Source organism: Mustela erminea, chromosome 9, assembly GCF_009829155.1.
Source record: "Mustela erminea isolate mMusErm1 chromosome 9, mMusErm1.Pri, whole genome shotgun sequence".
Taxonomy (NCBI): Eukaryota; Metazoa; Chordata; class Mammalia; order Carnivora; family Mustelidae; genus Mustela; species Mustela erminea.
Window position 1 is genome coordinate 113,630,926 of NC_045622.1, and position 24,444 is coordinate 113,655,369.

General features: G+C 62.8%; 1 protein-coding gene across 4 annotated transcripts; it reads left to right on the top strand.

Annotated features, from left to right (window-relative positions):
* Window positions 1-362: 362 nt before the first annotated feature.
* Window positions 363-22,957, top strand: DEAF1 (DEAF1 transcription factor). 4 transcript variants are annotated; one of them, XR_004289198.1, is made up of 13 exons: window positions 363-761; window positions 2,747-2,844; window positions 4,705-4,834; window positions 5,130-5,276; window positions 5,808-5,947; window positions 6,755-6,820; window positions 10,226-10,352; window positions 10,948-11,076; window positions 11,458-11,586; window positions 11,994-12,241; window positions 18,897-18,986; window positions 21,987-22,261; window positions 22,506-22,597. XR_004289198.1 is itself a non-coding variant. In XM_032358409.1 (13 exons), the coding sequence occupies exons 1-13, from the start codon at window positions 473-475 to the stop codon at window positions 22,608-22,610; spliced, it is 1,659 nt and encodes a 552-aa protein (XP_032214300.1). In that variant the 5' UTR covers window positions 364-472; the 3' UTR covers window positions 22,611-22,957. The 4 variants fall into 4 exon arrangements, 3 of the variants coding, with proteins under 3 accessions (XP_032214299.1, XP_032214300.1, XP_032214302.1); XM_032358409.1 differs by lacking the exon at window positions 21,987-22,261 and having other exon boundaries at window positions 364-520; window positions 560-761; window positions 22,506-22,957; XM_032358411.1 differs by lacking the exon at window positions 21,987-22,261 and having other exon boundaries at window positions 364-517; window positions 560-761; window positions 22,506-22,957.
* Window positions 22,958-24,444: the final 1,487 nt, after the last annotated feature.

Below are 24,444 nucleotides of genomic sequence, written 5' to 3' on the forward strand. Positions count from 1 at the left end.
GCTCGCGGCGGGGGCGAGCGGAGCCTGCGGCGAAAGGTTCTCTGGGCGCGCTGCGTCGGAGGCCGGCGAGATTCGGCCCCGCAGTCGGCGACCCCGTTGCGGGGGACGGCGGGTGGCGCAGGCCTCCTAGGCGCCGAGTGAGGGTAGCGCAGAGCCGCTCGGAAGTCCTCGTGCCGCCTCGGGCCAATTCGGACAGACTCGGCTCCGCGCTTCGGGCCGCTTCGGCCCTCCTCGGTTCCGGACTCTTGGCCGTCGGCAGGGCTCGACTGGGCCGCTTCGTGCCGGTTCGGCCCCTGTTCGGGCGGCCTCGGCTCGGCGGGGCGGGCGGCTTCGGGCAGGCTCGGCTCGGCTGGCCGCTTCGGGCGGCCTCGGCTCGGCTCGGGCGGCCCTGCTCGCGCGGCGCGCTTCGGGCTCCGTCCCGGCCTTCGGGCGGCCCCGGCCGACGCCTTCGGGCCGGCTCGGTGGAGTCCGGATGGAGGACTCGGACTCGGCCGCCAAGCAGCTGGGCCTGGCCGAGGCGGCGGCGGTGGCGGCCGCGGCCGCTGTGGCGGCGGCGGCCGCGGCCGCAGCGGGAGGCGAGGCGGAGGAGCCGGTGCTCAGCAGGGACGAGGATTCGGAGGAGGACGGGGACTCGGAGGCAGAGCGCGAGACGCGGCGGGTGACGGCCGTGGCGGTGATGGCCGCCGAGCCCGGGCACATGGACATGGGCGCCGAGGCCCTCCCGGGCCCCGACGAGGCCGCCGCGGCCGCAGCCTTCGCAGGCAAGTGCCGCCGCCCGCGGTTCCCGCGCACCTGCCCCGCGCACCTGCCCTGCACACACCTGCTGTGCGCGCACCTGCCCTGCACACACCTGCTGTGCGCGCACCTGCCCTGCACACACCTGCTGTGCGCGCACCTGCCCTGCACACACCTGCTGTGCGCGCCCCGCGCCCCGCCGGCCTCTGCTCCCCCGACCACGTGCCCCCTGCATGCCTCACACCTACCTCGTGCGCCTTGACGTTGCCGCACGCCGCCCGCGTCGCCGGCCCAGCCCGCCCACCCCGCACTCTTCCCCGAAACTGCCTCCACACCTCTTTCCCGTGTGCCAGCGCCACTCCCCCTGTGAAGCATCCTGTGCTCCTTCCAGAACCTTCCCCGCACCTGCCTCTCCCCCTGCCGGACCTCTGCTCTGTCTCTCTCTGGCGCTGGTGACCCTGGGGGCCTGGGGGGTTAGGGGAGTGGGGATCCGACCTGGCTCCTGCCCCAGACAAGCCTGGGGGTGCCTGTGTCCGGTCACCTGGAATCCTAAGGGCCAGCTCAGGGTTGATCTGAGAGCGGGGGAGCAGGACAGTGCTCACCCAGCTGGGGAGCCCTGTGACCTGCGGGCGCATCATCCTTTGACTCCTCAGATGGCCGTCCTGGTGTGTCACTGTCTGTCTCCTCATTCTGCCAACCCAGAGATGGCAGAGACTTTCCCAGGGGTTGGACCCCCCTAACTGGGAGCTCCCTGGTGGCCCTGGAGGCCTTGGGGACTCAGAGCTGTGTGTGGGAACCCTGGCAGAGCCCCATGGTGTTGCCTTCACACATTGTCAGGCACTTTCCCCTACGGAGCCTCCTGGCTTCGGGGACTGGACGGCAGCCGCCTCGGTCCTGGTGGTTCTGGTCACTCCAGGTGTTCACCTGGCCCTCAGGTGCAGGCCACGTCCTGCTTGCCCCCGCGCCGCGGCTCTGGGTGTGGTCTGCCCGGGGTCCTCCCGAACGAGGGGTGAGGCTTTGTGGCTGTTAGAGTCTTTGGGTCTTGTCACTAAATTGGTTTAATATTGGCACTTGGGACCATGAAGCTTTTCTTTTTTCTTTCTTTCTTTTTTATTTTTTTTGTGATTTTTGCGTGTACTTTTTGTGGATGCAGAAAAGAAACGGGACACCGTTCATCACAGCCTCAGAGAAATGAGTTGTTTTTCTTGCAAAATTTACCGTGTTTTTACATACATGAAACCATTAGTGCTTTTCTAAGTTCCTGAGGTCACGATGTTTCCGGGTGGAAACAACCCAGCGGGATGTGAGGCCGCCTCGGGGCAGACAGCTGCTTGGCCGAGTCCGGTGTGTTCAGGCGGGGATCCCCTCGGCCCTCCTGCGGTGTGGTCTAGGGCAGGGTGCAGACGGGGGACAGGTGTTCCAGCGTGGTTTGGGGGGCGCTGGCTTGATGGAGTATGCAGGACTCTTCCAGCCCGGGTTTGTGGGTGTTTCCCACACGCCAGAGGCTGCCCAGGGGCGCGGGGGGACCCAGCCCCCGAGCGGGAAGGAGAGCTCTGCGGCGGGCAGGGAGGGGCCTGGAGAGGGGGAGGCGGAGGAGAGGACAGTGAAGGCGCCTGAGCCTGCCCTGTGCTGACCTGGAGGGGGGGGGGGACGAGGGGGAACTGTGTGTTGGTGACATGGCAGGTGTCTGGTCACGGCATGACCACAGCACGTGTGGAGCCTTGGTGTTTGGTTTTCTCCTAGAAGGGAGCACGAAGCCCGGGGGCAGCTCAGTGGGAGCGCGGCGGGGCGGTTTTCTCCGCGGATGAAAGGCTCTGATGCTGGGGGAGCCTCTCCTCTCTTCCTGAGACCCGGGTCACCTAGGCTGCGGCCTAGAAGTGTTGCACTTCGTGTACAAATGTCGAGTCCCTTGGTTGGAAACGCAGATACCTGATGGGGAGATGCTGTTTTGGGGTCCAGGTGGGAGGCCCCCGGCTCTGATGACGTGCTGAGTCAGGCCCCTGTGTTGCAGAGGTGACCACGGTGACCGTGGCCAACGTGGGTGCCTCCGCAGACAACGTCTTCACCACGTCCGTGGCAAATGCTGCCTCCCTCTCGGGACACGTTCTGGTAAGCGGCCCTGCGAGCACTGTTCCCCAGACCCCAGAGCACGTCTTCCCTGAGGCTGGCTCTCCCAGAGGCCTGCTCTGGGTTCCCTGGCTGCCTGGAGGCTTGTGGCTGCGCCCTGCCCTCAGGCTGTGCTCGGGTCTCCCGGGCCTTGCCCAAAGACCACACCATGTGGGACTGTTCTGGAGCTTTGCCGCAGCTCTTAGTTACGGTTTCTTTCTTTCTTTCTTTCTTTTTTTTTTTTTTTTAATTAATTTATTTATTTGTGAGAGAGGAAGAGAGAGAGAGAACGCAAGCAGGCAGAGAGGCGGAGAGAGAAGCAGGCTCCCGGCTGAGCCCGATGCGGGGCTCGATCCCAGGACGCTGAGATCATGACCTGAGCCCAAGGCAGCGGCTCAACCCACTGAGCCACCCAGGCGCCCCTTAGTTACGGTTCCTTTCCAGCCTTGGTCACACACCTGGGGTGCCGACTCACGCTCGGAGTCACAAGCGCAGACTGCAGAGTTCAGAACCCGCTTCATTTCCTGGGTGGTTGAACGCACACGAGCCAATAGGTGATAATTTCACGCCTCCAACTGGTCTCTTCTTCCCAGCAGCAGATTGTGGGCTTTTCTAGAAGAGCCTGGAGCCAGAGGGTCAGGGAGCTAGGGAGGACCATCCTGGGTGTGGTGCTCGCAGCAGGCTCTGAGGACAGGAGACCTGTGGACTCCGTGTGATCCTGCTGGAAACCGAAAGGGAGCCCGCCCAATATCTCTGTACTGTCGTTGGCCTCAGTGAGGAAAACGGTTCCGGAGCAGAGGTTGCACGTCTTCAGTGATCCGGCACGAGCCGTGTGGACGTGCTTAAGCAAGACAGTGACCATCCAGGTGTATAAGCCCAGGCCCTGGGTGTGGCGCAGGTGTGTGTGCGCGTGCCTGGGCGGGAGCTGCTACTCACCTTCCCTGATTGGATTTTCAGATGTAAGGGAAGGTCTTTTTCTTTTTAAAGATTTTATTTATCTATTTGACAGACAGAGATCCCAAGTAGGCAGAGAGGTGGGAGGGGGGAGCCGGCTCCCTGTGGAGCAGAGAGCCTGATGCCGGGCTCGATCCCAGGACCCAGGGATCATGACCTGAGCTGAAGGCAGAGGCTTAACCCACTGAGCCACTCAGGCGCCCCAAGGGAAGGTCTTTTTCACTTGCCTTTGTGGTTTCTGTTCTCATCAGGAAGCATCAGAGCAGCCCAGGTGCTGGCTTTGAACCGGCGGCTTGGAGTGAGTGGCACCCACCTCAGGGCTGTCTGGGCAAAGCCTTGAGAGTTCGTTTGCCGGAGCCCTGTGAGGCGGGCGCCTAGGGACAGCAGGGGCAGGAGGGGGCACCTGGCTCGCCTGAGGAGCAGGGCAGCTTGAAGGACGAGGCCAGGCTGACCCAGAGGAAGCAGGTGCTGTCATTGTAGCCCCTGGCCACGGTGGCCAGGTGTGTGAGCAGTGCGGCAGGGGAGGTCCTGGTGTGCAGTGGCCATCGGCAGAGCTGTGCTTGGGCACGGGTGTGAGAAGGGAGTCCTGTGCCAGAGCCCGGCTGTGACTGTGCTTGGTTTCTCGGGACCCTCCCTAGAGACCTGTGAGCGTGCGGGCTGCTCAGGTAGACGGGAGGGCCCTTTTTTCCTTTACGGGACGTGCTCCTTCTTTCCCTTTGGCAGGTGGTGGTGAGTGTTTGCACAGGGCCTCCCAGGTAGAGCACGGCCCTTCTTGTGCTTGGTCCTGTGTTTCAGGAATTCGGAGCACCTGAAGTCCAGTGAGGTGCCCTTGTTGTGGCGGTTGGCAAGGACCAGGGGCCAGGCCCTGTAGCTGTCGTCTGAGACGACTCAGGGATGTTCTGTCTCCAGTCTGGCAGGACGGCGCTGCAGATCGGGGACAGCCTGAACACCGAGAAGGCCACGCTGATCGTCGTGCACACAGACGGGAGCATCGTGGAGACGGCCGGGCTGAAGGGGCCCGCCGCTCCGCTCACCCCAGGTGCTGCCCGTCCCTACTCCAGGCCTCCCGGGGCAGAACACACCCGAGTGCGCGCCGAGTTCCCTCTGGGATTGGCTTAGTCTTGTGGTAAACTTGGAATAGAAATGCTGTTTGAGTCGAGGACGTGGGCTTTTCCAGGCTGAGAAGGGGCTGCCCAGGGTGGAAGGGGCCGTGCTGCTGCGTCCGGGTGGGAGCGGGAGAACCCGCCGTCAGAGCCCAGGCGGTGCTCGTGCCTTTCCAGGTAGGTTGGGTGCGCCCCGCCTCTCTTACTTTCCAAATGCTTCCTTTGCCCAAGGCCCTCAGTGTCCTCCAAGTCCTGCAGCTCCCGGCCAGGAAAGAGGGGGCACCAAGTACAACTGGGACCCGTCAGTGTATGACAGCGAGCTGCCCGTGCGGTGCCGGAACATCAGCGGCACGTTGTTCAAGAGTCGGCTGGGCTCAGGTGAGGCGGCGTGGGGCCTGGGCTGCAGGCACACCCTTACCCCCGGCCGTCCCTGCCCAGCGCAGGCCCAGCGGGGCAGGCCAGGCTTGCGGCCCTGGGCACTAGAGCTGAGGCCACGACAGGTTTGGGGCATGGTGGGGGCACGTGGAGAGGACATAGTGGCCGAGGGAAAGCCAGGGGAGAGGCAGGACTGGAATGAGCTCCCTAAGTTCCCAGGTCAGGACGGGGACCCACGGGCGATGGGGACTCTCCCCCATTCTGGGAGCGGGGCAGATGCCATGAGCTCCGCGTGAGACCGTGGGGGGTTGTGGTGCGCGGGGGACGGTGCGCCGAGAGAGAGCAGGCGCGGGTTTGTGGGGGATTCCGCGGAGGGGGCGCGATCGTGTAGGCCTGGGCAGGGGCTCTGGTGTGGGAGCGGCTCAGCGGGAGCTGGGTGGGAGGCGGGCAGGGAGAGCCGGGGCCCGGCTGCCGTCAGCCGGGGTGCTGCAGGCGGGCCGCGCCTTCACTCTGCCGGCCCTGCTGTCGCTTCAGGAGGCCGGGGCCGCTGCATTAAGCAGGGGGAGAACTGGTACAGTCCCACCGAGTTTGAGGCCATGGCGGGGAGAGCCAGCAGTAAAGACTGGAAGAGGAGCATCCGCTACGCAGGCCGGCCGCTGCAGTGCCTCATTCAGGTGCTGCGTCTGACGGAGGGCCGAGGGCGCCGGCGGGGCGGCGGGGGGCTCCCGGGACTGGGCCGGGGTGTGTGTGTGGCGAGGGGGCTTCCCTGGGCCACCGCGCGCCGTGGGGAGCACAGAATGCAGGCGTGAGGTCAGGCTGTGGGTCCTCTGCCCCTGGGACGTGTGGCCCTGGGCCAGGCACCCAGGCTCGTCTTGCCGGGGCTTCACGCAGGGCGGTGACGGTTTGGGCAGGAGCATGACACGACGTGGCCAGTCCGGCCAAGGCCCAGGCCCTCTTTGGAAGCCCAGCTTCCCTCTGCCTCCGTGTACTCGTCATGTGAGGACAGGCCTCTGACTGCTCCTCGCAGCGGAGCGCTTTGGACGCTGGTCAAGAAGTGATGGCCCGGGTCGCCTGGGAGGCTCAGTCCGCTGGGCAGCCGCCTTCGGCTCAGGTCCTGGCCTCAGGGTCCTGGGCTTGGGTTCCGCGTCGGGCTCGCTGCTCAGCTGACAGCCTCCTCCTCCCTCTGCCCCGCCCCGTGCTGTCCTCTCTCTCCCTGTCTTGACAAACAAATGGATAAAATCTTAAAACAGAAAGAAGGGAAGAATGCCCATAGAATCTTTTCACCTCCTGGAGAGGAAACAGTGGATCTTGCCCTTGGTAATGGCCTTGCATAGACGTGTGGGGGGGAGCAGTTTCTGAAGTGACAGGGCTTTAACCCACGAGTGGCAGACTGGCGGCAGAGCTGGCTGCCCCTCTCTAGCGTTGGTGGTTTGCGCGGAAGGCCGACTTTCTCACGCACCGCGGGGCTCTCTGAATTTCAGGACGGGATCCTAAACCCTCATGCTGCGTCTTGCACCTGCGCCGCGTGCTGTGACGACATGACCTTGGTGAGTCGCCAGGAAGTGACCAGTCACCAGGCTCGCTCAGCGGCTCTGTCTGCTCGCAGGCGCTTCCGACCCTCAGCTCCCTGCTTGCGTGCCTGTCCTGTCCAGCTCTCGGGCCGTGTGTCCTTGGGTCCCTCGCGCCCCGCAGCCTAGCGAGGGGTTGTTGGCAGTGTCTCACCCAAATTCAGCTTCTCAGATGTTACTCTGATGCCTCGGGTGGTGCACGAGGCCGGCCCCACACAGTGGTCAAAGCACACGGAAGGGGACTTGTCCAAACAGTAGAAAGCGCCTGTGACGTCACCATCTTCACCCCAAACCAGACGCACGCTTTGCTTCTGTGGTTATGAGACGTGTGCGTGTGCTGCTTTATGTTCTACATTTTTTAATGTCATGTCTTAAAACTACTATGTTGAAATTATTTTAAAGGAGCTTTATTATCTTTTGAAATATTTTTTTTATCCCGAATCGTTAACAGGTTCGGAAAGGATAATTGTTTTTCATTGATTTTAGCGGATGTTGCTGTACGGCTTTCTAAAGCGTGGTACTGACTCGCCTGAATACCCCAGTGTTTAGTCTTCCTTAGTGTTGGGTTCTGTTTTAAAATATTTTCAGGTTTTAATAGCTGCTTGATGAGATTTCCTGACTTTATTTTGATTACTCATCTGCTTCATTATTAGAAGATGTGAAAGAACATTTAATTGAAGAGACATCACCCCCTTGGGTGGAAAACTAAATATTCTAGAATTGTCTAGCTCCTGTCTAGACTAGATGTGATTCTGGTGGAATCAACAAGGGGATACTTTTGTGAAAATTAAATGAATTTGCAGTTCGCCTGGAGAAGCTAGTGGTGAGATTCCGGGGGCTCTTGTAGGGGAAAGCGGTGGGAGGAAATTCGTTCCGTTCGGAAGTTCGGACCACTTGGTAGAATTGTCTGCAGTTACTCCGCGATGTTGAAATGACGTGAATCTGAGAACGTGTACCGGATCCGTGTATGAAAAACCTAGAAAACACCGTCGAGAAGACCCCGGGGAGAGCCGGGACAGGCGCGCCAGGGCCGTGGGGTGGACAGCGAGGCAAGTGCCGGCTCCCCTCAGTGCTCTGTAGGTTCCCGCGGTTCCCGCCACCATCTCTGCGGAGCCCTGGCGCTTCAGACGAGCTGACTTGAAAACGCATCTGGAAAGGCAAAGGGCGTAGGACGGCCGACGCAGTTCTGAGAAGGCGACAGAAGCTGGAGGCGCCCAGCACAAGCCGGGTAGGCCCCGTCCCACAGTGGCTGTCGCGAAGACGTACCGTTCGGCGACGCCAGAGGCTCCGTGTGCCCCCGCATGTGCTGCGGGCACAGCTGGACGCCGTGCGCTGGGGACACGCCTTGGCCTCACCCCGGCGCTTTATGTGCAAGTGCCTCCAAAACGCAGCACGGATCCGGATTTATCCAAAACACAAACCTAACGTGTGTGGAAGAAAACGGGAGAGCTTCACGGCCTGGGGTTTCTCGGGTGGAAACCAAAGGCACGATCCGTAAACTAAAACTTGGTGACTGGAACTTGTAAATGCTAACACTCCGGCTTCCCCTTCAGGGACAGTAGCCTGAAGAGCCCCGCACACCTCATTCCCGCTTCCCTCCAGCGCTGTGTGCAGGGAACCCCAGTCCCTGTCCCCTCGGCACTGCGACCGGGACCGGGAGGACAGCAGCATTTCACGGGCCCACTCCTGGCTCTGAGTTGCAGAAACTAAATTCTGGGCAAGCATGACCGGGAGATCGGGGTTCTCTTCCTGCACCCAGCCTCTCCCAGAGAGCAGAGGCTCCCCCAGGAGTGTCCAGGCAGGGATACCGTGCCCCAGTGTCCCCCAGCTTGCTCCTAGCGTGGGGGTCCGTGCCACAGGAGGCAGGCCGGGACCAGAAGCTCTGCCCCTGCCCAGAGCCCTGCTGCTAAGGCAGGGCCGTTGCCCTGATAGACGTGGCGACCCTTCCTGCCCCCGCCTCCGGAGCAGGGCCGTGTGGACATGGGCCCCGCGGAGGAGGCCGGCAGAGCACGAGAGCAGCAGGCTGACCAGAGAACCAGTCAGAGGAGTCCTGGGATGAGATCAGACCCCAAAGATTTGTCTTGAAAATTCCCCGTAAAGGAGCCCTCCTGCAGTTGGGGTCCGACGGTGGGGCAGTTTATGCCCCGGGCGTTTGGGGGCACTGGTGCTGCCAGCGGAAGCCGCGGAGCACCTCTGGGGGTGTGACCCCCCTCCCCAGTGTGACTCCACTGTGAGACTCTGCAGGGGTGACTCCCCGCCCCTCACAGAAACTCTGCCGGATGGGACTCCCCCCACCGGGGGACTCCCCTGTGTGACTCCGCCGGGGCATAGCCTGGTCCCCAAGCCCATGGGCAGCAGCAGGAGGCCCCGCAAAGGAGGGGTCGGTCTCGGTGTCCCTAGAGTACAGCCCCTAAAACGTCCAGTTTTCAACAAAAAGTTGTAAGACACAGGAGCAGCGAGTGCGAGCCACACAGAAGAAAAGGTGCGGCGGCCTCGGCTGAGATGTCGCTGGGACGAGGCCGCGGTACCGTCGGTGTTCACAGAACCGAGGGACGCATCTGGAGAACCCATGGCCCGTGTCTGTCGCTCCAGGGGCCGTTGCAGAGCACCACAGACCGGCCGGGGGTGGGGGGCTTCACCCCTGCACTGCTTTCTAACAGGCGAGGCCCCCGGCGGTGGGGGTGGTGCACGTACAGCCCCGATCCCGTGGCCGCACTTCAGAAACAGAGGCTGGGGGTCCGGCCTTCACGTGTGCCCTGCGCAGAGCGGGGACGGGGCAGGCTGTGTCTCTAACGAGTCGGGGATTACAGGAAAGCTCCAGTGGAGATTCTAGAATTGAAAGCCAGAAGACCCGGGGGAAAGCCCGAGGGGCGGGGTCCACGGCCTGCGTCTGCTCCTGAAGGTCTCACGCCCCTGGGCACTGCGCCGTCCAGCAAGAAGGTGTGGCCCTCGGGGTCTGCGGTCATCCCCTCCGCCCTGTCCCGGGGATCTGGTCCGTGTTGGTCACTGCCGCTTCTGTGGCGGCTGGTGTGTTGTCTCCCCTGTGCTTGGCGACCACAGGGCCGCCTACTCCCTGCTGAGATCCTCCGGCTCGGGGCAGGGGCTCTCCTGTCTCCGTAACTCGGTCGCGGTTTGCTTTGGCTCTTTGCGCTCACCTAACCCTAAAACCCCGTGTGTTGGTGATTCTTCTGTTCGAACAGTGTGAGTCCCGTGTTCTTCCGTCCCGGTAAGGAACCTGGGGTCTGAAGGAGGTCGGTCCTTGGTCCCCGGCCGTGATGAGTCTCGCCCTGCCCCCAGCGCAGGGGGCAGCCGAGCTGGTGGCTGCGTCAGCAGTGGGGCTGGGGGCGACGCTGGCCTCCCCCTCACTAACCCCTCTCCCCGCAGAGCGGCCCAGTCAGGCTCTTCGTCCCCTACAAAAGGCGCAAGAAGGAGAGTGAGCTGCCTGCAACCCCCGTGAAGAAGGAGCCCCCCAAAAACATCGCGCTGCTCCCTGCCGCAGCGGCCGCCGCCTGTGAGTGGGAGCGGGCGGGGCCGCGCCGCCTCCGACCTCCGACCCCTGGGGCTTGCCTTGATGTTCAGGGCAGGGTCCCCTCGGGGACTCCCTGGTCTCCACAGACCCCTCTGCACACACGCGCACGTATTTCCTCATGAGGCGAGCCTTCCCAGCGAAGGCTCTCCTTAGGTTTCAGTGCCCGCGGCCCGTGAACAGCCGAGAGGACGGGGAAAGTCTGCGTTTGTGGCCCAGGCGGGGTGGCAGGGACCGAAGGCGTGGGGCAGGGCCGTCCTGGGGGGCTGCGCGTCGGGCGGGTGCCAGGCACCCGCAGAAGCTGCGGACACACGGTGGCCGGGCAGAGTCGGGCAGAGTCGGGCCACGGGGAGCAGCCTTTGGGGGGGCGATGCTTTGTGCCTTGTTCCCACTGAGGCCCTTCCTGCCTCTGTGGCCAGTCGGGACGCGAGTGGGGATGTCATGGAGAACCTGCCCCCCGTGCCTCGGCCCCAGTCCCTCCCCAGCGCCCGGGGTCCCCGGTCTCTTCCTGCCTTTGCAGAGGCGTCTAGGGCCTGCCCCGTGGGTGAGCCGGTGGTGAAAGGTACTTGTGCTTTTCCAGTCACCGTGACCCCCTCAGGACAGATCACTACCTCGGGCGCGCTGACCTTTGACCGGGCGTCCACTGTGGAGGCTACCGCAGTCATCTCAGAGAGCCCGGCCCAGGGCGATGTCTTCGCGGGAGCCACGGGTGAGTTGTCCTCAGCACCTGCCCCGCGGGGACCCGTCACCTCTGTTGACCTGGGGCATGGTGGGGGCAGCCTGTAGCCGAGGCCTGGGATGGGTGGGTGCGGGGGGGGGCACCGGGCAGGCCTGCGGGCGTGGGTCCCACCAGTGTCACAGAAAGCGCTCTGGTCCGCCCACGGCTGCTGTCGGCCCGCTGCGCAGCTCGAGCCCCTGGGAGCACCGGTAGGGGCTGCGGGAGCGATGGCCAGAAGCCGGAAAGACGCAGCTGGGGCTCGGCATGGCCCGGGGTACCCCACTTCCAGCATCTCCGCCGCCCCGACTGAGCCGGGTGCTGGTGCGGCCGTAGTCAGGTCAGCAGGCCAGCGGGTCCCGTCTGTCCCGACAGTGCAAGAGGCAGGGGTGCAGCCCTCCTGCAGAGTCGGCCACCCGGAGCCGCACTACCCAGGTTACCAGGACAGCTGTCAGATTGCGCCGTTTCCAGAAGCTGCGTTGCCGACATCTCATCCCAAAATAGGTGGGTCTGAGAGCCCGGCTTGCAGGCTGGGAGCCCCGAGTTGCTCATGAAGGTGCACTTTGGAGGCGAAGTGGGTTTTGTCTGGGTTTTTCCGGTTGAGGCACTCCAGCGGGGGCTGGCGAAGTCCACTCCGCGGCCCGTGTCTGTGGCTGCGTGTCTGTTCGAGCTCGGCCCACGTGGTGGCCCACGGGGGGCCTGAGCCACTGCGGGGACCTACCAAGGGAGGCAGTGCCCTCGCATCACCTGCCTGCGGGGGTGCGCGGTCCCTGCGGCACGGGGACGGGGGACGGCAAGGCGTGCTCAGTGTTGCCGAACGTGGAAGGACCCATGTTGGCGTCGCTCCACATCGAGACCTAGGACGGAAGCGTGTTGACATCCTGTTCCATTTCGCTCTCCGTCTGACCCAGTGCTAACCTCGCTGCCAGCCTTGGCAGTTCCACCGTCCGCCCCCACCAAAGCCGCGTCTCCCACGGCGGTCACCGGGCTGGAAATGTCGGAGCCGCGGAGCTGGCTGTACCTGGAAGAGATGGTCAACTCCCTGCTCAATACGGCGCAGCAGCTGAAGACGCTGTTCGAGCAGGCCAAGCAGGCCAGCTCCTACCGAGAAGCGGCCGTGGCCCAGGCCCGCGTCCAGGCAGAGACCGAGCGGAAAGAGGTAATGTCGGGCTGAGCAGAAGGCCCGGTCTGTGGCTGATCGGCCTGCGCCTTCTGCCGGCTTGGGGGCCCTCTGTGCGCTGTCTACGGTGGCTTACGTTCCCCACCTTTCTGGAAGAGCAGGACCAGAGAATCGTTCACATACGAGGCTTTTCTCAGAGGACGCTGACCGCTCTCCGTGCTCGGGTGTTTCTGTTCTTGTAAATGGGGTTGGTGTATTTCGAGAGGGAGAGCCGCTCTGCACTGTCCATGGTACTTGGTTTTGGACCCTCACCTGTCACAGACAGATGTCGTGTGTACTTTCAGACCGTCGGCTCTGTGCAGTTTGCAGAGGCCTCCTCTGGGCTGTCTTGGAGGCAGCTGGTGGGCAGGCGTGTGGCTTTCCCGTTTCTACCCCCTTTCCCGTCCTAGCCCCTTGTCTGCATCTCGGTGCCCTGCGGAGACCGCCTTCTTGGCCCCTTGGGCACCGTTGTGGGCGTTTGCCTTAAAGCTTCCATCGTGTTCTTCAGAAATAAGATCCCAAGCGTGACTCAGGGTTCGTGGGCCTCGGGACAGAGTGCTTTCTCACGGCAGCTGGTCGCTGCAGCACAGAGAAGGCTCAGCCCCTTTGGCTTTTCTCGCACGGCCTTTCCGTTGCGGGGGGCCTGTCTTCCCCGCACCGTGGCACGAGGACGCAGGCGTGCGCCCGCGGGGCGGTCTGTGTGCAGCGGCGTGCGGTCCGTTGGGTTGCACAGAACGGAGCAGAGGCTGGGAACACGCCATCAGGCGATGGTGGTGGTGCTCTCTGTAAAGATTTCATCTGTCTGTCTGTCTGTCTGTCACACACACAAGCAGGGGGAGGGAGAAGCAGGCCCCCCGCTGAGCAGAGAGCCGCCGAGGGCTCGATCCCAGGACCCTGAGACCATGACCTGAGCTGAAGGCGGACACGTAACCGGCTAAGCCACCCAGGCGCCCCTGGGTTCTTAATTTTTTTGAAATTTCTTTTCAGTGTCCCAGAATTCATTGTTTATGCACCACACCAGTGCTCCAGGCAGTACCTGCCTCCTCAGTACCACCGCCAGGCCCTCCCAGTCCCCTCCCCCGCCCCTCCAAAATCCTGTTCGTTCCTGAGTCCACAGTCTCGCGTGGTGCCTCTCCCCCTCCGGCTTCCCCCAACTCCCTTCTCCTCTCCATCTTGGGCGCTTCATGTAGGGTTTTTTTCCAAGGAAGAAAGATGTTGCTCCCTCGAAGAAGCAGATAAATTTAAAATATTTTTTGAAAAACTATAATTTTAAAGTAATACATAATCCATGATGAATTCTGTAAAAAAAGAGAAAAGCAGAAAAAAAAATCTTAATCTCTTTACCTAAAGATAATGACTGGTAGGTTCTCAAATGTTTGAGAAGTTTCTAGATTTCTTCCTGATGTTGGTCTCAGACTGAATCCCGTGTCAGCGAGAGGCTCTATGGTGCTGCTTGGCCGCTTCCTGAGACGGCTCTCCCGTGGTCAGCGGTCTGGTTGCCGGCTGTGGGTGCTCACGGCCCCACTGACCCCGCGCCTCTGCCCTGGCATTGGTTGGCGCATGGCGTGCCTCATGGTGTGGCGCGGGCACCGTGCCCCCTTTCCTCCCGAAGCCTGGCGGCGGGGCTGATGTCATGCAGACAGTGAGGCTCAGGCGGCCCAGTGGGTGGGAGCGGGTGTCTCCCTGTGCTGTGCTTCCCCTCGGGGACACGATGACGGCCAGCCACTGGACCACGTGCCGTCTGCGCCGGGGCCGTCTCTCTGCAGGCCCTCTGCCCATCTTAAAATCGGTATTTGTGTTTGCTTAGAAAAAGTACTCTTAGGGGCTCCTGGCTGGTTTGGTCAGTTAGGCATCTGACTCTTGATCTCAGCTCTGGTCTTGGTCTCGGGGTTGTGAGTTCAAGCCCCGTGAAGTCAATGTGATTGTAAAAGGTAAAAGTGACAGCTGTGCATTGGGTCCCCTGTGATGGCTGCACGTACCCCCAGGGGCTGAGTGGGTGTTGCTGGGATCTTCCCCCAGAGTTAAAAGGATCATTTAAAGGGTGGGGAAAGGGGCGCCTGGGTGGCTCAGTCGGTTGAGTGTCTGCGTCTGGCTGATGTCATGATCTTGGGGTCCTGGGATCGAGCCCCACATTGGGCTCCCTGCTCAGCCGGGAGTGTACTTCTCCTGCTTCCCCTGCCCGCCCTCACTCTCACTATCTCTGTCATTGTCTGTGTCTCAAATAAATAAGATCTTTAAAGAAGTAAAAATTAAAAAAAAAAGAATTAAGGGTGAGGAAGGAATGTGAGGTGTGAAGGAAAGCCTCCTGCCCGGCGTCCTGTGGCCCAGGCCGCACACGGGGCAGCTGCCAGCTCCCCGACTGCTCCTTCTGTCTGTCCAGCAGCCTCCTTCTGGGAAGGAGAGGACGTCCCTGCACCGCCGCCCGGGCAGCGCCTAGGGACTGAAAAGGAAGGAGTGTCTGCATTTTGCTAATTCAGACTCCGCAGAAGCATAGACGGGAAAACAGACATTGGTGTTCCTACTCAGAGCGGTCACTGAGCTGCGGGCCCATCCCTGGTGGCTGGCGCAGCCTGGTTCCGTGCTGCGGAGACTAGCGTCTGGGGACACCCTGTGCTCTGTGCGCCCCCCCAGCCGGGGGCACCGGGACCGCGTCCCCGTGAGTGCAGCTCCTGTCAGACAGGTCCAGGTGGCACCGGCCGCACCGAAATCTCCGCACCGAGCTGGCGAGGAGAGGAGCCGGGGAGGGAGTTGTGGTTCTAGATTCCTCCACACTCATTCTCGTGGGCTTTTCCGTCACAGAATAGAGCTTGCAGGTGACCCCTTGGTCAGAATTCTCCGGTGACGAGTAGGTCGGACATGAAAGCACACGGCGACACAGTGGGTGGGGGTGCCCGTTGCCGGGCTGCGGCCGCACTCAGCGGCGTGGAGCCCAGCACTGGGGCCGCCGGCATGTCCGCTTTCTCCTGTGCAAGAGCACACGCGTGCTCCGTTCACACTCACGGTCCAAAAGCCGAACTCCTGTTGGGAAAAGTGTGTGACACAGGGGCCAGTCTCTTGCCTGTGGCTGGATTGGGAAGGTTACCCCCACCCCAAGGTGGGGCTCTGGACTTTATTGGTAATTTTATGTATTTTTAAGAAAGAAACAGACACAAAATGCTTTTATTCTCAAAAATCCGCAGGTGGGAGAACATAGCCTTTCTGGGAAAGGGCCGCTTCTGGGCGCGCGTCTTCCCCGCTGAGCACGTCCGTCCCGTCGGCGTCCGCGGTGGAATCAGCTGGACCTGTGACAGGTCCGTGTCTTCCCTTGAGCCCTGGACAGGACGTGTCATTTTTTTTTTTTTAAAGATTTTATTCAACTATTTGACAGACAGAGATCTCAAGTAGGCAGGCAGACTCCCTGAGTAGAGAGCCCGATGCGGGGCTCGATCCCAGGACCCTGAGATCATGACCTGAGCGGAAGGCAGAGGCTTAACTCACGGAGCCACCCAGGCGCCCCAGGACATGTCATTCTTAAATGTGGGTGGCCTGGTGACGTCACGTGTGCTTGCAGAGCCCGGTTATGCTCATGGGGGATGACAGGTCTGAGCTCTGTGGCCCTGTGGTGGCCACGCCTGCATGCTGTGGTCTTGTGAAGTGAGGGGCCCTCGCGGCCCCCATGGAGAGCCTGCTGTCAGGGACCTTCTGGGGCCTGGCGGGGTTCGGAAGGGCAGGAAGGGCCCCCCGCAAGCCGGTGTGAGGGGGGAGGCCCAGAGCAGGTGTCCCGCCGTGAGAAGCCGCCCCCAGCATGGGGACAGAGGCCCGTGAGGCGGCCGGAGAGCCGCGTGGGTCCACGGGCCGTCTGGGCTCTTTGTGTGGAGACCGCGAAGTGTCTCTGTGGCGGGACCCGCCGTGACAGGAGTGTTGGACACGGGCCAGTGTGAAAGCGGATCTCTTTCCCTGCAGCTCCCGCCCACGGAGGACACGCGCTTCCGTGCCGTCACGGGGCGTCCTCGGTGTGACTGCGGTGTGGGGCACGTTCGGGGTTGGAAAAGCACACGCTGCTGGCTGCTTGACTGGAAAGATCGTGGTGCACCCTGTCCCGAAGTATGTCCCCAGGAGTATCGGGGGGTCAGGGTCAGGACACAAGCAGTGAGGGCCATAGGGGTCAGGAAGACGCCGGGAACCCTGCCTCGGGGGCTCCCTGAGCAAGAAGCAGCTGTCGCTGCCCAGGGCGCAGGCCTCGGACCGCCCGCCGGACACTTCGTCCACGATTGCGAAGGAGAAAAGCAGACTCGGCCGGGGTGAGACGCGTCCCACGGGGCAGAAGAGCAGACCCTTCCCTGTCAGGGCCATGGTGTCCAGCAGAAGCCGGCCCATGGCCTCGGGGTCCTGAGCCCCGGCTGGGGCCGGCCGTGGTGCTCCTGGCTGATGGCCCTGCCTGGCCACCAGCGGCCCTTCGCCGTGCCTCAGCCTCGTGCTGGTCGTCCTCAGTTTGAAGACCCAAGCACGGCACGACACAGAAGTGCCCAGTGGAGGGATTGCGCGGGCACCTGGGGCCCAGACAGTCCCCTGGGCCGGGGTCGAGTCGGGGCACCCGCCGGCTTGTGGGCTCGGGTCCCCGAGGGCCTCTTCCAGGCTGCGGACCCCATGTGCTCATGGTGGGCTCCCCCCGGGGCACGGAACGCTCTCTTCGGGGCACTCATCCCTCACGGGCCCACCCTCTGGCCCTGATCTAACCCTGAAGGACCCAAGACCCCAAGGCTCGGCTTGGGCACCTGGGGGGCAGGCCACAGGCAGCAGGAGGCTCAGGGGTTCTTCCTTCTGCCCGGCAGGGCATGGCAGGGCTGGGCACAGCGTCCGGGTGTTTGGAATTCTTGTGCGTTAGAGACGCGTTTTCTGTTTGTTCGCATCAGGATGGCTCGTGGCCGTGTGCTTCCTGTCCGGCTGTGCCCTGCACCTGCTCCTTCCTCTGCCCGCTGGGCGCTCTCGCTCGGCTCCTAGGTCCCTCTGGCGTCCTACCACCGGTGCACTTTCTGGCGCCAGACGACCCCCCAGACCTAGCTTGGCCTCTCCTTCCCCAGGCCTGGAACCAGCCTCTCCTCCGGGAGCCCCGGTTCCCTCGCTGGAGGACGGTCTGGGGAACCGAGTTGCGGGGGCCGGTGTGCTTGTCGCCACTGGGGCGTCGTAGCTTCCGGGCCCCTTGGTGGACGGACGGAGCCGGGCGTGCTCACAACCTGTGTGTACAGACCGGTCGGTGTTTCTGTCCGTGTCCGTCTGTCTCTGTACGGGCAGCTGAGGCGGCAGACTCTGGTGCCAGCCGCAGTGTGATTTCTGTTAAATACTTACCCCGCGCGTGGGGCAGGTGGAGATGCGGGGCGCTCCCACGCGCTGGAGGCGTCCGTCCCCGGCCGGGTGTTCGTTGTGACCTTTCGATTCCGTTCCGAGGCTCTGCTTCCTGTGGGCACCTCTGGGCGGTTGGAGCGCGAACCTGGGAGAGCACGTGCTCCCTGCGGGGAGAGACGCGGGGGGACTCGGAGCCCCCCTGCTCCTGCAGCGTGAAGCTCTCCCGGGCGCGCGCTCCCACCGAGCCCCTACCTGGGAGGGCCTCCCGCCCAGCCGCACCTCTGCGTCCACTTGGCGGGCCGTGAACTCTGGGAAGCCCTTGCTCTTCTGGAGAAATTTCCGTAGTGGCTCTAGACGGTCTTTTCTTTCTTCCCTTTGCATGTTTGTCTCATAAAGCAGAGGCAGGCGGCAAACTGAACCGCTTGGGCGCCTGCTATCGCTCCTACTTCCAGGAGCGAGCCGCGCTCCCCGGGGCGTTTTACGAACGGAAGAACGTTAGACATGGAGAACCCGACGGCTTGTGAGGAAGGAAGCGGATGTTCAGAACGGAGCCCTGTGGCCGGCCGGCTGCGGCCACTCACCCACGCCAAGCCGGGCCCCCGGGGACCAGCAGGCGCGTCTGCCCTACGTGGGCACCTTCCCACACCCTGACCCACCGCCGCACGCGCACAGGCCCTCGCTGGCCGTCAGTGTCGCCGGGACACTCTCGTGCTCTCTGGCCTCTGCAGACCCGGTGTCCCGGCCTGTGCCTCGCACCTGTCTCCATGCCGGGGCGTTGGCGGGGAGCCCACGGCTTGATGGCCCCTGCACGGGCCGCGCCACTGCGATCAGCCGGGGACAGGTCACTTACCTGCGTGAAGTCCTCACTCAGTTCAAAGGCAAAGCTCCAGTTACGGGGTTCGGGGGAGAGCGCACAGAGCGTGTGTCTCCACGGACATAGAGACCGGCGGGGCTGGTGGGGCAGCACAGGCTGGGGATGGGGTGGCGGGGTGGGGTCCCAACGGGCTCCCGGCCACTCCGGCGCAGCCCTGGGGTCCGCGGGCGCGGGCGGCGTCAGCCACGACGGAGGGCCGTTGGCCGTCGGCAGTGGAGGTGGTTGCTCCCAGGCCGGCGTCCTCCGCTTGCTTGGCGCCAATGAAGTGCCTCGGACTCTGGAAAAGGCAGCTTGTTGGCGTGTCCGCGTCTGCCGTGGGCGAGGCGCGTAGACCCTCTTGGGTAGAGAGAAGGAGCTGGCTGTGGGCGTGACGGGGACATGCGTCTGGGCGTCCCTGGGGGTGAGGACACGTGTGAGGGCGGACGGCGGGACACTGACCGGCCTGTGTCCTTCTTGCAGCAGTCCTGTGTCAACTGCGGCCGGGAGGCCCTGAGCGAGTGCACCGGCTGCCACAAAGTGAACTACTGCTCCACCTTCTGCCAGCGCAAGGTGCGTGCTCACCGCCCCGCCCCCACCAGTCCCCGCTCAGAGACGCTGCCCGGCCCCTTCCAGGAGGCCCTCCCGCCCTGGCTAGCCTGTTTGCCCAGGGTCTGTGGGCTCCCCGAAAGTCCTGAAGGAGCCGCCGTGGCAAGTACTGTGGCCAGGCCTTGGGGGGCCCCTGCCCTGAGGCTGCCACAGTCCACACTTCCCAGCCCCGGGCCCTTGGGTGTGGGTCCCGGCAGGTGGCTCTGCCCGCCTCTCTGCTTCCGGGGCTCACGGGCATTTCTGGAGTCGCGGCTGTGCGAGCCGGTGTTGGCAGCTCTTCCTGCGGACTCAGCAGGGAGCTGAGCTGCACGGCGACCGCGGGTGTGATTCCCTCTCGGCGGCAGAGCCGAGAAGGCGTCGTGTTGTGTGGACGAGCAAATGGAGCCGTTAGGGCCGCCGTCCTGCTGCCTTTACGAGGTGGACATGTGCATGCTGACATCGCTGTCCCCAGCCAGGGCACTTGCCACTTGGTGGCTTTCCAAAGCTCTCCTTGGCCCGGGTAGCGATGCTGGTCGGGAGGGGGCGGAGATGATGGGGAGGGTGAGCGCCGGGTCTGCGGGAGCCTGAGGCCTTCGCAAGGCAGAGGCTGCGGCCCAGGTGGGAAGGGGCGGGTTCTCCCATCCTGCGGGGCCCAGAGACCTGCCCGCCGCCCCCAACGGGGCACCAGGGCGTGTTGCTGCTAAGGCCTTGGTGGCCTGTAGCTGCGTCTGTGGGGGTGGGACCTGCCTCCCGTCTGTCCGTCCGTCTGCATTTCCCTGCAGTGGTTGTCAGCAGGCTCTGCACTGAGGAGATGGAGGCGGGGTTCACCGGCCACCACGGGGCAGGAGCCTGTGCCCAGGACTGAGCAGGAGACCTGACCGGGGGGGCCGGGAGGGCGCAGCGCTCTAGGCTGGTCTCCGCCATCAGCCCTGAACGGGGGCCTGCGCAGGAGGGTCTGTGGGTTTATTTCTTGGTGGGATTCTTTCAGACCAGGTTTTGTCTGGATGTAAACTAGGGTCTGGGGCCTCCGTCTGTGAACTGGGAGGCCTTCCAAGGCGTGGGCTTGTTGACCGATTCCCCTGCTCCATGGGCCACCTTTCCTGTGTGTTGTGTGGACGAAGACGTACTATTTCTGCAAGTTGGTAGAAAATGTATTTTGAAAACTGTACGTCTCATGTTGGACCCAAAATGAACTCTGGACGGGGTATGAGGGAGAGCCGGGAACCCGAGCCCCTCGTAGTCGGCTGGAGATGCCGACTTCAGGACCCGCGTGGTCCCGCCAGAAGGGCCGCCACCAGTTCTCTGTGCCCCGAGAACGGGTGATGGGGGTTGGTGCTGCTGGGTGGCCCCGGGTGGGACCCTTGTGGATTCCAGCCCTCAGACTGCGTCCTCCCTGTGTCCCGTGCCCACATGCGGGGTGCACCTTCGTGGACAGGTGACGGCCACACCACAGAACCGCCCCTTTTCAGGTGTAACTGAGGGATTGTTCAAAATGCACGTCCCCTTCAGAACCTCCCGCCACCCTGGAAGACCCCGTGGCCACCCCCCGGCTCTAGTTTGCATAGAGTTGCCTTCTGCGGGCAGCTCAGTGCCCAGAGCCTCTGGCTTCTCAGCTCTGTGTGGTTGCCTGGCCCGTCCGCTGTGAGGTGGGCGCGTCTCGGCTCCTGTGCCAGTGGTATGTGTCGTCGCCAGTCCCTGCCCCGTGTGCTGTGCCTTCTCGGGTGTGCACGTGTCCGCACGCCCAGCTGGACACAGTGGTGCAGGCGTGCTGGGTCGTCTGGAAGTTTGAGTTCGGCTTTGCTGAGACAGTTCCCAACTGCCTTCCCACACTGGGTGCCGTGCGGCAGACCGTGGTCGTCTGGGCCGGGTCCGGCGCTCTCCGCCCATAACTGGGGACACTGAGGACCCTCCGCAGCTACTGGGAGGCCATGCGTCCTCTCCCGCGCTCGGTGGGCGTTGGTGCGTCTTTTTGGAGGAAACATTTGTTCAACTATTTTCCCCCTGTGCGTGGAGGGCTCTGTACACCTGGACACGGTCCTTCCTCGGACTCCTGACTCCACACGTTTCCTCCCGGCCTGGGACTTGTCCGCTCACTTTCTCACCGGTGTCGTCTGCAGGGCAGAGTTCTTTAGCGGAGATCGTGCTGTGGGCATTGAGTCTTAGAACTCTTGCCAGTTTCCTGTTTTCTCTTAAAACACGTACGATTCCTGCTGTCCCACATGCTGCCACGACACAGGTTGAGTTAACTGTCGTGTAGGGCTCAGAGGCGGCGGACCTGACGCCAGCCTGGAGGGCTCACACACTGTGAGGATTTACAGAGTTTATTTTAGGTAATTCCAAGTTAGACTTCCATTTTTTTGATATAACGATTTTATTTTATTTTATTAAAGATTTTTCTTATTGGGGCGCCTGGGTGGCTCAGTGGGTTAAGCCTCTGCCTTCAGCTCAGGTCATGATCCCAGGGTCCTGGGATCAAGTCCCGCATCGGGCTCTCTGTTCACCAGGGAGCCTGCTTCCTCCTCTCTCTCTGCTGCCTCTCTGCCTACTTGTGATCTCTGTCAAATAAATAAATAAAATCTTAAAAAAAAAAAAGATTTTCTTTATTTGACAGAGAGACGAGAGAGCACAAGCAGGGGGAGCAGCAGGCAGAGGGAGAAGCAGGCTTCCTGCCGTGCAGGGACCCCCCCTCCACCAACACGGGGCTCCATCCCAGGATCCTGGGATCATGACCTGAGCCATAGGGAGATGCTTAATGATTGAGCCACCCAGGCCCCTTATACAATGCTTTTAAACGTTACTATTTTATTGTAAAAATAGGGCGCACTTACTGTAGGGAGTTTGGAGAACGTAGGACAGCACGAAGACGGCAGGAGTCCTGCCGGCCTAGAAGCCACCTGTCGGCGTGCGGGTGCGTGTGTTTCCCCTGAGCGTGTTTACAGTCACTCGTGTCCTGTCACTTTCTAATCAAACGCTAACCTCGTCTAGGGTTACGTCTGTCTGTTTTGACTAACGCCCTCGCTGGCCCTGGCCGCCAAGCCTCCTGCAGAAGCCCATCCAGGCCGAGAGGCGGCTCCACACGGCCTGCACATGGCTCCAGCCTCGCCGGAGCTCAGCTCTCTTTCTGCCCACAAAGAGGCTGGTGGCAGCCTCTGTCCCGTCTTCCCACGAGCCAGTGCCACCAAACCGTTCTGTGGACTCGTGGCTGGCTCCAGCTTTCCTTACTTTGGGATTGCAAATAAAACCGTGGGCAACAGTATCAGGTATAAAAATTTCCTTGTACACACGAGCATTTCTTTTGTGCGTCTCTCCGAAAGGCAGGAGGGGCCGGAGTGTAGACGTGCTTCTGGGTCTCAGCGTGTTTCAGGCCCGTCCCGGCAGTCTGCCTCGTGAGCTGGGCCGAGAGCAGAGGCTGCGTGTGTCGGGGGTGGCCCCCCGCCCCAGGCCCTGCCCCGCTGCGTGGTGAGGTGGTCGCTCATGGTAACGGGGGCTGTGCTCTCCTTTTAGGACTGGAAGGACCACCAGCACCTGTGTGGTCAGTCGGCAGCCGTCACTGTCCAGGCGGACGAAGTCCACGTCACTGACAGCGTGATGGAGAAAGTCACCGTGTGAGGGTCCCCGGGTCCCCCCGCCTTGGTTCCACGGAGCTGCCGGGGGTTGGGGACCTCGGGACGTTGAGGAGAAGGTGAAACACTTGCTGGTCAAGTTGTTAACAGACTCTAAGTGACCTGTGCCCTCAGAAATGAGCTCCCGCCACCCAGAAGTCCGGAGGGAGGCCGGGGCAGCGGCTGGTGGACGCAGGCCCCGGGCCCATGGCGCCTTCTCTCGGTGCTGTTTTTATCCCTGGATCGCGCGCGCCTGGTCTTTCCCACAGGTGTGACGTGTGTGGTAACACACGTGTACATAACGTGTCTGTCAATAAAGGTGACCTCCCTGCCCTCCCCGGACGGGTGACCCCAGCTCCAGCTTCCCAGATGTCCAGGAGGTGGGTGGGCCCCAGTTTCATCTCTCCTGACTGCGCGGGGCCGCGGTGAGGCCGGGCCGCAGCGTTCACCCCATGGAGGCCCGAGCGCCGGGCGGGTGCTGCCCCAGGCCCGGGGCCCCTCCTGTCCCGTCTGTCCAGTGACGCGGCCCTGGCTTTCTTCCGCTCTGCTCCAGCACGAGGTTCCACCCCGAGTACCCTGACCGCTCAGAGCTGAGGCCAGCCTTGCTTCCCCTGCCTGCTCTGAGGGGCAGAGGGCAGAGGGTCCCTGGGCCCAGCGCCTGGGGGGTCAGGCTCGGCTGGCCCTGGAAACAGGACCTGCCTCCTCCCGTTGACCAGGAGTGGTGCCTGAGGAACTGTCACCTGTGTTCTGGAAGCTTCTGTGGGTTTCCAGAAATGCCCTCGTGGCCCTGGCACCTGTGGCCTGCCGTCCGCATTTCCGCTGCACTCCCGAGGCTCGGAGGCTCCCCTGCGCCCGGGGAGAAGGTGCGGCCCGCGCCAGCAGGAGACCGCATCTGCTGTGCGGTGGCGGAGGCGAGCCCGCCCGGCCGTGGGGGCTGAGACCCACCTGTGGGGATCATCCCGTGGTTTTGACGCGCGCCTCCAAGTGACGTTTCAGTGAGTCGTGTGTGCTTACGCCTGCGAGGGCGTGGAAGACCATCCCCAGCCGTACACACACACACCACACACACACACACACACACACAGATTCTTACTTCCGTTAAATTCTTCCAAGTCGGTAGCACCCTGGAGACTTCGCTTTTGGGACACCGGCTCTGGCTCCGGAGCGGGCTGAGGGGGCGTCCACCGCGGTGATGGCCAGGGCCGTGAGCTCGGGAGTCGCAGAAGCCACTACTGCCCCCTCAGCCGTGTCCCCGGGGCGGGGCCAGCCTGGCCCTGGGCTTAGGACAGAAGTGCAGCTGGCAGCGGCTCTCAGGGAGCCCACCAGGAGCCCCGCTCTCCGGAACCCCGCCCTGCCTCTGGGCTCTTTGAGCTCTTCAGCTGAGCTGGGTTCTTTGGGTTTTTCTTTTACTGAGTCTAACAAGTACCGGAGCCCCTGTACTTCATGTTCCTGCCTCTGCCACCAGCTCCCGGGGAGATGGAGGCCGAGAAGTCCGGGCCTGTGCCCAGGGCTAAGAAGCTGGCAGTGGGATGTGACCCTGGCCCCGTCGTGTGCCCCAGACCGTCTCCCCCGGGGCACCTTCATTACGCACGCGGAGCGGTTTTTCCGCCGCTGCAGACAGAACACGGCGGGAAGGGGGCAGTTCTCAACCCTTGGCCATGGGCCTGCTTCCCTGGGGTGGGGGGAGCAGGTCAGCCTCCGCGGAAGGGGTCTGCATCTTCAGAAGCAACCTCTCCAACCCAGAAATGCTCGCAAAGTAAGCACCAGAGTCCTTGCAAGTAAAGCTCCGGCCCCGCACCGCCCCTGCGCCCCTGCCGTGGGGCTGGCTCCATTCCAGGGTG

Bases quoted from the DNA above. Each gene is read 5' to 3' on its own strand.
- DEAF1 (XM_032358408.1), top strand. From the start codon at position 473: ATGGAGGACTCGGACTCGGCCGCCAAGCAGCTGGGCCTGGCCGAGGCG. The intron at 762-2,746 runs GCAAGTGCCGCC...CCTGTGTTGCAG, and splicing joins CGCGGCCGCAGCCTTCGCAG to AGGTGACCACGGTGACCGTG. The intron at 5,277-5,807 runs GTGAGGCGGCGT...CTGTCGCTTCAG, and splicing joins CAAGAGTCGGCTGGGCTCAG to GAGGCCGGGGCCGCTGCATT.